The 12327-nt window shown below is 43.0% G+C and overlaps 1 protein-coding gene across 1 annotated transcript; it reads right to left on the bottom strand.

Moving 5' to 3' along the window:
- Positions 1-11085: 11085 nt before the first annotated feature.
- On the bottom strand, positions 11086-12039 carry LOC110892594. Its single transcript, XM_022139752.1, has one exon. The coding sequence runs from the start codon at positions 12037-12039 to the stop codon at positions 11086-11088; it is 954 nt and encodes a 317-aa protein (XP_021995444.1).
- Positions 12040-12327: the final 288 nt, after the last annotated feature.

Genomic DNA, 12327 nt, shown 5'->3' with positions numbered 1-12327 from the left:
AAAGAAGTTGTTTCGAGGCATGGGGTGCCCACATCCATCATTTCGGATCGCGATGCACGATTCACGTCAGAACTATGGCAAGCGATGCACAAATCTTTCGGCTCACGATTGGACATGAGCACAGCATATCATCCTCAGACGGATGGGCAGTCTGAGCGAACGATTCAAACTCTTGAAGACATGCTTAGGGCATGCGTTATAGACTTCGGCAACGGCTGGGAAAAGCACCTCCCTTTAGTGGAGTTCTCGTATAATAATAGTTATCACACCAGCATTCAAGCCGCTCCATTCGAGGCATTGTACGGACGTAAATGCCGGTCACCTCTCTGTTGGGCAGAGGTGGGCGATAGTCAGATTACGGGTCCAGAGATTGTAGTGGACGCCACGGAAAAGATAGCACAGATACGACAACGCATGGCGGCAGCACGCGACCGTCAGAAAGCCTACGCGGACAAGCGTAGAAAGCCATTGGAATTTCAGGTCGGGGACCGGGTTTTACTTAAAGTCTCACCCTGGAAGGGTGTGGTTCGTTTTGGCAAACGGGGCAAACTAAATCCGCGGTACGTCGGACCGTTCGAAATCATTGAGAAAATCGGCAAAGTGGCCTACAAGTTGAACCTACCAGCTGAACTCGGTGCAGTTCACAATGTCTTTCACGTGTCAAATCTGAAAAAGTGCCTATCAGATGAGACCCTTATCATTCCTTTCAAAGAACTCACTATCGACGAGCGGTTGCAGTTCGTCGAAGAACCTGTAGAAATCACGGACCGGGATGTGAAGGTCCTCAAAAACAAGAGAATCCCTCTTGTTCGAGTACGTTGGAACTCCAAACGTGGTCCAGAGTACACCTGGGAACGCGAAGACAGGATGACAGAAAAGTACCCCCAGTTATTCGGAACCAATGCAACCACTACTGAGGCTGAAGCTACTACTTCGGAATTTCGGGACGAAATTCCAGATCAACGAGGGGAGGATGTGACACCCCGGGAAAACCAGTGAACGATATAACTCACCTAGCTTCCTCAGTAAGTGCATACCAAATTTCGGGACGAAATTTCTTTTTAGTTGGGGATAATGTGACAACTCGTACTTTAGACTTACCTTGTGTAACGTTACATGCTTATGGGAACCATATTATTTGAATGAATACATGATATGTTATGGTTATATGCTATGTGTTGAATGTTAGAATAGTGATTGAGCCCAAACCGCACAACACTTCACAATCAATCGCACAAGCCCTTTGGGCTGTGTTGCTTGGAATCGGACCAGAAGGGGGCAGCCATGATGGGCCGGCCCACTTCTCTTCTACGCAAACAAATAATCACCCGTGGGGGTTGTTTCCTCACTTGTTGCAAAATCATAACACACACACAAATTACAAACCCTACTTGCTCTCACCTCTCCCTAAGCCGACGGCAAGCATCCCCTTGGCAATCGAAGATCTTGCTTTTCAATCGGACCACTCTCTTGTCGTTTGATTCTGATTGGTTAGTATTTTGTTATTGTTTCCTTGTTGAATGTTGATATGGTACCATGATAGACAAAACCGATTAGGATCATATATGTGATATTAAGCTAAACCGATGTGATGTTACTATGTTTCTATGCTATGTCTTTGGATTGATTGTTGCTGTGATTAAGGTTGTATGAATGATAATTGGCTGCATGAAACCAGAATGTTATATGGACAAGATAGAAGTATCATGAGATAATTGAAACCTTTAAACGAGTATGTTTAGGTGTTTTGAATGATTGTTCATGATTATCGATCATCTAGGGTTCATGAGAGTTCATATGGATTTAAGAATAAGTTGCCTTGTTTGATCGAGAATTAGTTAATTGTGAAACTGTTGATGTTGATTGATTGACTCGGTAATATGGAAACTATTAAATGGGTTGTAACTAATATACATAATTTCCGGATTTGTTAACCGGTCGCACAAGACCCGTGGTCGCACAAGGGGTCTCTTCGCACAAGAGGACCCGAACGCACAAGCAGCCCTCAGTCGCACAAGATTGTTGGCTGATGTCTAATTTGGGCCGTATGTGTATCGGATCGCACATTTACTGCTGGGCCTCAAAGCCCAAAGACCGACCGCACAACCCACAAAAAAATCGCACAAGGCCTAAGGTTAGTTTTTGGGCCGTAGTCTTGGGCTGGGTAATGAAGCTGGACCGCACAAGTGTTATGATTGTAACTGTTGGGCCGGGTGACATGTTGGGTTGGGCTGGATTGGATCGCACAACCCAAAGGGTTCGCACAAGCTATCCGGATCGTACAAAATTGTCCGGGTCGCACAAGGCTTAGGTATTGATTAATTGGGCCGATATGTTATTTGACCGTTATGATCGATTATCTTTTGGGCTTAGACATTGGATCGCACAAGTCACTCATGTATGTTATTTGGGCCGAGATTGTATTGTTGATTTGTTACGATATTTGGGCCGGAGGTTATTGGACCGACTCATAGTTTCACAAGATGGACATGTTATGACAGTTAACTTATGTTATGTGCTTGTCATGATTATTACGTGCACGTTATCTGTTAGCTTATGTGTGATACCTACGTGCATTTCTTGGAGTCAAAACCTGACTTGCGTGGTAACCTTATTAGGACGAGATTGACCACTATAGTACAAGAAACCTTTTATGCACCTGCCGAGCAAACCAAGGTGAGTTCACACAGCCAAGGCATGGGATTCCCGGGTTGGGAATTGGGTTGGAATGTTTGATATGGAATGATTACTCGTACTTGCGCAATCACTAGACTATAGACCATCGTCCTCAGGATAGTCAGGACACTTACGTAAAACCTACGTAAACTAGTATCTACCATTGTCTCCCGGGTCGGGAGGACACTTACGTAAATCCTGCGTAACCTAACACCCACTACTGTCTTCCGGGTCGGAAGGACACTTACGTAAATCCTACGTAAACCCCACGCGTACCACTGTCCTCGGGGAAGGGCACTCACGTAAATCCTGCGTGACCTTGTACGTATTCCTGTTCTCGGATTAAGAAGAACACATGGTTGCAAATAGTCTAGTAAGTACCATAATGGGAAGCCCCCATTATTAAGGATAAATGTGGGAATCCCCCACCAGTAGCATATACTTGCATGGGAAGCCCCCACTAGATGAACTTACGCATTACTGTTATGAACTTACTTTCTGTGAACTCGCTCAACTAGTTGTTGATTATTTGCTGCATGCCTTGCAGGACCTTAGGTACATTATGGAGCTTGCACAAGGAGGAGCAGGTCGTTGTGGGCAAATGGATCGTGATTACTTATGTCATTTCATACATTAATATTTATGATTGGGTTTTTACATTAATGCTTCCGCTATACTTAACTATGTTGGTTTTGATAAACACCTTTCGTATTGATGGATAACTTTTACTATATATTTACATGTTCAATATGATTGGTGGCTTGATCCTGGTCAGTCACGCTCCCAAGCGGTGGTACTCCGCGTGTGGGATTTTGGGGGTGTGACAATATTGGTGGCCTAGCATGAAGACCCACATTGCTACTTACGTCGGCAAGTGTTTGACATGTGCAAAAGTCAAAGTGGAGTATCAGAAACCAGCGGGCCTACTCCAGCAACCCAAGATACCGCAATGGAAATGGGAAGAAAATTTCCATGGATTTCGTTACAGGCCTACCCAGATCCCAGCGGGGGAATGACACTATATGGGTGATCGTGGATCGACCCACCAAGTCTGCACACTTCCTGGCTATAAAGGAAACGGATATGTTCTCCACTCTCGCAGACATCTATCTTAAAGAAGTTGTTTCAAGGCACGGGGTGCCCACCTCTATCATTTCGGATCGGGATGCACGATTCATGTCAGAGCTATGGCAAGCGATGCACAAATCTTTTGGCTCACGATTAGACATGAGCACAGCATATCATCCTCAGACGGATGGGCAGTCTGAGCGAACGATCCAAACTCTTGAAGACATGCTTCGGGCATGTGTTATTGATTTCGGCAACGGCTGGGAAAAGCATCTCCCTTTGGTGGAGTTTTCGTATAATAACAGTTATCACACCAGCATACAAGCCGCTCCATTCGAGGCATTGTACGGGCGTAAATGCCAGTCACCTCTCTGTTGGGCAGAGGTGGGGGATAGTCAGATTTCAGGACCAGAAATGGTAGTTGATGCTACTGAACGAATAGCACAAATACGACAACGCATGGCGGCAGCACGCGACCGTCAGAAAGCATACGCGGATAAGCGTAGAAAACCGTTGGAATTTCAGGTCGGGGACCGGGTTTTACTAAAAGTCTCACCCTGGAAGGGTGTGGTTCGTTTTGGCAAACGGGGCAAATTAAATCCGCGGTACGTCGGACCATTTGAGATCATTGAGAAAATAGGTAAAGTGGCTTACAAGCTAAACCTACCAGCTGAACTCGGTGCAGTTCACAATGTATTTCACGTGTCGAATCTGAAGAAGTGCCTGTCAGATGAGACCCTCATAGTTCCTTTTAAGGAACTCACTATCGACGAGCGGTTGCAGTTCGTCGAGGAACCTGTAGAAATCACGGACCGGGATGTTAAGGTCCTCAAAAGCAAGAGAATCCCTCTAGTTCGAGTTCGTTGGAACTCCCGACGTGGCCCAGAATACACCTGGGAACGCGAAGACCAAATGAAAGAAAAGTACCCCAGTTATTCGAAACCAATGCAACCACTACTGAGGCTGAAGCTACTACTGCGGAATTTCGGGATGAAATTCCAGATCAACGGGGGGAGGATGTGACACCCCAGGAAAACCAGTAAACGATACAACTTATCTAGCTTCCTCAGTAACCGCGTGCTAAATTTCGGGACGAAATTTCTTTCAAGTTGGGGATAATGTGACAACCCGAGTTTCCAAGGTTGCTACTTGACTTAATATTCGTTCACAAGATGTCGCGTCTATATTTGTATATGGTATGCATGTGCATATATGTGTGTATGTTAATAAAATAATTGTTTTAGTGTTTTGGCATATTTAAAACAAGATACTAGAACCCTTCGAAAACCCTCACCCACGAAATCTCTCACTCATGAAAACACTTTGAGTGTTTTCGTACAGCATGGACTCAGTGAAATCAGCATGGGCTTCGGCCCAGTATCAATATGGGACTTTAGTATACGAATTCGATAACCAGAAACCCTAATCACATCTCAACTTCTCTCCCTCGCTGTTCTTTGAAACCCGACGGCTGCCTCTCCTTATTCGAAGTCAGATACTTCGGGTTGGATCATTATTTTGTTCGGTTAGTGATTTCACATTTAAATTAGTTAATGGATGTTCATAGTGTTAAGATTCTGTTATGCATGATAAGATCGGCTATATGTTGTATGATGAATACATGATGATTCTAATAATTCACTAACGACTATTTGACAATCGAATGATGAGAATGATGTTTTGACCATGTAACTGATAGGTTGTATCTAGGGTTCCCTGTTGTTGTATTAACCGTGTTATTAAAGCTTATGAATCGTAAGAATGGTAGATGATAGATAACTGATTGATTATGGGTTTTGTGTTTAATCATATGTCAAGCTTTGATAATCACAAACAATCTGTTAACGATTGCATGATAATTGAATGATGAGGACGATGTAACAGTTAGGATGCTTTTAGGGTTAATGATTATGAAACTGTTATTGACGATGATACATATCGACGAAAACACATACCGACGAAATCCAAAGGGATTTCGTCATTGAAGGTGATTTCGGCTATAATGTTTTCGGCCCAATGGATTCCGGCCCAAAAGGGGTGATTTCGGCATTGAGTGTGTACGGCCCAGAAAGGGTTTTCGAAACTAGTGTTTTCGTCCAAGATTTTTGTACAGTAAACTGAGTTATATGATGTTTGTTCACTTTGTTAGTGATTAACACTGTTAGTTGACAAATCATGTTAAATTGATTAACGTAGTTAAGTATGTTAACTTTATTAACCAAGTTATATGTGTTAACTCTGTTAAGTAACTAATGCTATTAGTTTGTTAATTAACACTGTTTGTTTGTTAAAACTGTAAAGGGTTAACTCTGTTAAGTTAAGCACGCAACCCTGTTAAATATGTAACTCAGTTAAAGGTGTTGATCCTGTTAATCTTGTTGACCTTGTTAAGTATTGATATTGTTAAGCCTGATAACCTTGTTAAGTGTGTTACTGAATAACCATGTTAGAATTGACCAAGAACTCTGTGATATGATGCATGATTGGATGAACGTGGAATAACTGTTATGTGTTACATGACAATGATTGCTTAAACACACTTCATGTTAATAGGTTGCATGCGAATCTATTATGAACTTGAACTGATTGAATATACGTGCGTACTATAGGTCGTGATTGTTTATTTGGGAGCACATAGTTTAGCATACCGAGCAAACCAAGGTGAGTTCACACCCTTTCTAAGGCATGGGATTCCCAAGGGCTTGGGAATGGGATTGAAGGAATGAGATTGACTAGACACGTACATACACTGTTACTAGACTACCATACCATCGTCCTCGCTTGTGCAGGACACATACGTAAAACCTACGTATACTTATGCTACTCGCTATCCTCGGTTGTGAAGGATACTCACGTAAAACCTACGTGAACTTATACTCACTACTGCCTCGGTTGTGTCAGGCACTTACGTAAAACCTACGTAAACCCCCGCGTACCCCTATCCTCGGTTGTGAAGGATTACTTACGTAAAACCTACGTAAACTTGTACGTGTTACTGTTCTCGGGATATGTAGAACACTTATGGTTACGAATAGTCTAGTGGTTATACAACATGGGAAGCCCCCACCAATAGAACGTACTATCGGCCCAGTAGAGCCACATGTTACAAACGAATATACTATTACGCAATTTACTTTCTGTGAACTCGCTCAACTAGTTGTTGATCTTCTGTTACATGCCTTGCAGGTCGTTAGGTATATGGAGCTTGCACATGGAGGAGCTGGTCGTTGTGGGCTTGAATCGTGATTGATTTGCTAAACACTTATGACAGTTGATACTTTATTACGATGGGTTTTAATTATACGCTTCCGCTAAACAATGATGACTTACTTATGTTTTGAAACACCTTTCATATGGATTTGGTTTGGTTTATTGGCAATTACTTTTATTATATATATTGTTCTATATGATTGGTGGCTTGATCCTGGTCAGTCACGCTCCCAAGCGGTGATACTCCGCAGGTGGATTTTGGGGGTGTGACAGTGGTAGCAGTAGTAGCGCTGGATACGTTTCGGTAGCTTGTCCTGATCCACTGCCTGATCAGTGAGGCGATGAGCGAGTCGCTGAATATCCTGGATGTTGTCGAGATTAGCCGATGTCACGTGGCTCTGGATTTCTGGCGCTAAACCCTTGAGATACAACTCAATGCGCTTAATTGGAGGGTCCACCATAGTTGGACACAAGATGGCCAGTTCGTTTGACCGTTTCGTATAAGCTTCGATTTCTGACCCCGTCATTTTTAAATGATAAAGCTCCACTTCCAACTTGTGGATGTCATCACGCGTGCAGTATTCTCGCTTGATCAGTTCCTTAAAATCGTTCCAAGGGGTAGCGTTAGCAGCTGCCAGCCCTAAAATCTGAACTTGCGCGTTCCACCAAGTCAGCGCAATCCCTTCCAAAGTACCAGTGGCGTACTTGACCCTGCGAGCCTCAGGGCATTCACACATCTCGAATACTGACTCGAGCTTTTCGAACCAATGGAGTAGTCCCACTGCTCCTTCCGTGCCACTGAACGTACTTGGACGACAGTCCATGAAGTTCTTGAAAGTGCAAACTGGTTGCGGTGCGTGTTGACCTATTGTGTACGAATAGGACAAGGTTAAACACAAGAGTTGATTTAGGAGAGTAGGACCTAAAGATCCTAGTGTGAGTTATAACTACAGGAAATACCTCCTGCTTGTGCGGCTGCAAGTGCCGCAGCAACTTGTTCGTTAATGAGAGCCGTCAACTGGGCTTGAGTCATGTTAACACGTCAAGACATGATCTTCATAGTAAAAGTAGCATAAGTGAGAATGGTTTGCGAGTAGTGCGATGACAGAAGAGTGTAAGCACATAGGTATTCTCATGTAATAGGGTCATGTGTATCTAAGCATACTACGAGCAAAGTTCTATGTAATCTAGCAAGTAGGCAATACAAACATAAACCATATTACCTAGGATGTTGAGTCTTGCACGTGGAGCGAAGTGTCGTTGTGGATCGTTGAGAGCACTGTTCTGGTTATAGTCTGGTTTTAATAAAAACGTTTTTCCCATATTAAAACCAAGCTCTCTATAACCAATGGCTCTGATACCAATCTGTCACACCCCCAAAATCCACCCGCGGAGTACCACCGCTTGGAGGCGTGACATGACCAGGATCAAGCCGCCAATCATATTGAACATAGCATTTAAATATTAAAAGTAGTCAAAACAACCCATCACAATATAATTGGTGTTTATCAAAACGTAATTTGAGTAGCGGAAGCATAAGTATGTAAATCCAATGTAAATCATAAGTTCAAAGATTAAACGTTAACAAGGCATCCACGATCCATGTCCCACAACGACCTGCTCCTCCCTGTGCAAGCTCCATAAGTACCTAAGGTCCTGCAAGGCATGCAGCAGAGAGTCAACAACTAGTTGAGCGAGTTCACAGTAAGTAAGTTCGTAATAGCAACACGTATGTTCATTTAGTGGGGGCTTCCCATGTATGTATGTACTACTAGTGGGGGTTTCCCTTGGTTATGTTTATTACTAGTGGGGGCTTCCCATATTTATACTTACTAGACTATTTTCAACCATGTGTTCTTCTTAGCCCGAGAACAGGAATACGTACAAGGTCACGTAGGTTTTACGTGAGTGCCCTTCCCCGAGGACAGTGGTACGCGTGGGGTTTACGTAGGTTTTACGTAAGTGTCCTTCCGACCCAGAAGACAGTAGTAGGTATGAGTTCACGTAGGTTTTACGTAAGTGTCCTCCCGACCCGGGAGACAGTGGTAGATACTAGTTTACGTAGGTTTTACGTAAGTGTCCTGACTAACCTGAGGACAATGGTATATAGTCTAGCAATAGCGTAAGTACGAGTAATTATCCAATTCAAATCTTCCAACCCAATTCCCAACCCGGGAATCCCATGCCTTGGCTGTGTGAACTCACCTTGGTTTGCTCGGCAGATACACAGAAAAGTTCAATTAAGCAGTATGGTGGTCAACCACGTCCTACCATGGTTACCATACAAGTTAGGTTCGTAATCAAGTGGTGCATGTATATTCCACACGTATTGTACACAAGTAACGATCATAGCATACACATATAATCATGGCAGATCAACAACAATATAGTCACGTAAACAGGCCCAAATGGTTGGGCTCGTAACAGTGTGCAAAGTCCAAAACAGTGTGCATGTGTTCATGGTCTCGAGTCGAGACTAGAGATCCCGAGTCGAGACTAGGCGGTCTCGAGTTGTGCCGGCCTCAATGTCTCGAGTTGCAACAAGGAGGTCTCGGGTCATCATGTACTAGTCGAGACTTCACGGTCTCGAGTCGCAACCGGACCCGCAACCGTGGTCTCGGATTGTGCTGTTTGTGCTGGTGCTGTGGTCTCGAGTCGAGACTAGGAGTTCTCGACTCGCAACCTGTGTCGAGACTAAGCATGTGTAACAGACTTCCTTAATTGCAGCTCAATCAGTTCCGTAATATCAGCAAACATCTTTGGCAGTTTCAAAACGGATCAAACAGCATTCAATTTATCAATCATGAACATTCATACTACTATGATCATCAATTCAAGAACAATAACAGTCCAATATCCTATGGAACATATAATCGGACCATGTGATTTACGAATCCAAGGACTAGCATGCAACCCTAAGTCATGTGTACAATAAACCAATTAATACCACAAATCATAACATCACATCCGATTAACAAGCATTCGGTTCTAGTTCATCATGTAATCAAATCGAAAGCAAGCTATGGTAACCGATTATCATCATCACACACATCCGATTCACAAGAACATAATTATGTAGTATATTATTGTTCATCATACATGCAACCCTAATCATTTAATCAAAACATGGCTTCATAACAACAATGATCAAACACGTATCATGAAAACACTAACCGAATTGAAGGGGTTGGATTGAACCGAGAGAAAGTCTCCACGTGAGGGCTGCCATCGAGTTCCAAGAGAAAACGAGAGAGAGATAGAGCTCCTAGGGTTTTTGTGTGTGTGAAAAGTGTTTTGCAAGTAATTAGAAACTACACCCCCTATGGTTCATGTATGCGTACAAGGGGTGAGTGGGCCGAACCCATCATTGGGCCGCCCTTGGGTCTCGGGTCAGGTAAGTGGTTGCGAGTGGGGTTGGGCCAAGTGAAAGATGTGCGGTCCAAATTTCATAACACGAAACATAATAAAAAAACCCATAACATTCAACGAAATCACACATCAACTAATCACGTAACGTTCATACAAGTTAACACGTAATACAAGAGACGGTTCTAAATACGAGTTGTCACATAGGTGGCCTAACCTTGCGTGCCATAACCATGCTATGTCTTCGGTCTTTGAGAGTAGGCAGATTGGTTTTCCAGTCTTCAGTTTGACTTTGTACAGACTGTTCTTCATTCTCTTGACTCGCATTAGTAGCTTTCTATTTCGATCTCAGATAGTAAGTAGATTTCCGTCCATAACCACTTTGCAACCAATTTCTGTAAGTTGTCTGAGGCTCAAAATGTTGCTTTTCAAACTTGGAATGTAGTCTACTTGTGAAACAATCTTTTGTTCTTGGTTCAGACATTCCAGTAGTATTGAACCTTTGCCATTAATTTCTACGTGCGACCCGTCACCGAACCGTACTTGCCCTGTCACCGTTTCATCTAACTCCTTGAAGTGACTTCGCACTCCTGTCATGTGGTTGCTGCCCCCGTTGTCTAAGTACCATAGACTTTCATCTACTGAGGCGTAACTTGTTGGTTCTATACGTTCCTCGTTTAGCAGAGCCCTTTCTTGAACAACATTTTCTTCTTGTATTGCCATTAGCAATACGGGTGCTTCGTCTTCCTCGACGAGGTTTGAATGTTATTGTACTTCGTCTTTCTCAGAACAATCCTTCTTGAAGTGTCCAAACTTCTGACACTTAAAACATTGGATCTTACTTAGGTCGGTTCTTGCAAACTTCCTCCAATTTCTAGAATTTCCATTTCTAGGTCTAGATGTAGATCCTTCATTTCTGGGAGTTTGCCTATTTCCGTTGTTTTGCCAATTTCCACGTGTTTGGTTAAACCTACCATGTCCGCGGTTTCCGGATTGTCTTCCTCTGGTGTTATCATTATGTGTGAACATAAGCCTATCTTGGCTTTCTCCTTGATTTCCTTTCTTTAACCTGAGCCGTTCTTCATACGTCTTTAATCTTCCGACTGCTTCTTCTAGCGTCATAATTTCTAGATCGGAGTATTGTTCCATGGAGGCAACGATTTGAGTAAACTTATCCGGTACGCCATTTAGGAGTTTTCGTACTAGAGTCGGTTGACTCAATGTCGATCCTACTTCAGTTGCCCGGGTAACGATACTATTAATCTTTGCTGTAAATGAATTAATAGTGTCGTCATCCTTCATTTGCAATAATTCGAATTCTGATAATAGCGTGTGCATACGCGCCTTTTGTACCCGATCAACACCAACGTGTCTAACCTTTAGATTATCCCAAATTTCCTTTGCAGTCTTACAACTTGCAACTTGCAATACAACATCTTCCGGTATTGCTTGAAACAGATATGCAATTGCAGACTTATCTTTCTTGGTGTCTACCGTTGCATTTTCTGCTGGTTCAATCGTTTCCCACAAACCATTTGCTTCAAGAATCGTCTTGATACGAATAGCCCAAACCGTATAGTTTGTTGGTTTCAGAATCGGACACTGAAACTGGGAAAGAGAATTTCCTTCTTTCTGTATTATTATTGGATTTTGTCCTGTTGTTCCTGACATGTCTTCTTGCCGAACAATCTTCACTTCTACTAAACTTTTTACTTTCATGGTTTCAATAGATCTCACAATCCCACGATTACCCGAATCGTGTAACAATTAAACAACCAAGCAATCTAATTCACACTAAACCCCGGAATCAAACAAACCCTAGATTCCTAACCAACCCTTCGGTTCAACCGATTTCCCTAGAACCGAAATCAAAAATTCTGAATTGAATTTGCGAATTTAAAAACGAAATTGAAACCTGATCGCGAATTCCCTGCGATGCCTTGCGATTCCCACGCCTAGAGCCTGACGCTCTGATACCAATTTGTTGGCCCGAAATGGATCTTGATC

This window comes from Helianthus annuus, chromosome 2, assembly GCF_002127325.2.
Source record: "Helianthus annuus cultivar XRQ/B chromosome 2, HanXRQr2.0-SUNRISE, whole genome shotgun sequence".
Lineage (NCBI taxonomy): Eukaryota > Viridiplantae > Streptophyta > Magnoliopsida > Asterales > Asteraceae > Helianthus > Helianthus annuus.
This window is presented reverse-complemented; position numbering and strand designations above follow the sequence as displayed.

Bases quoted from the DNA above. Each gene is read 5' to 3' on its own strand.
- LOC110892594 (XM_022139752.1), bottom strand. From the start codon at position 12,039: ATGAAAGTAAAAAGTTTAGTAGAAGTGAAGATTGTTCGGCAAGAAGAC.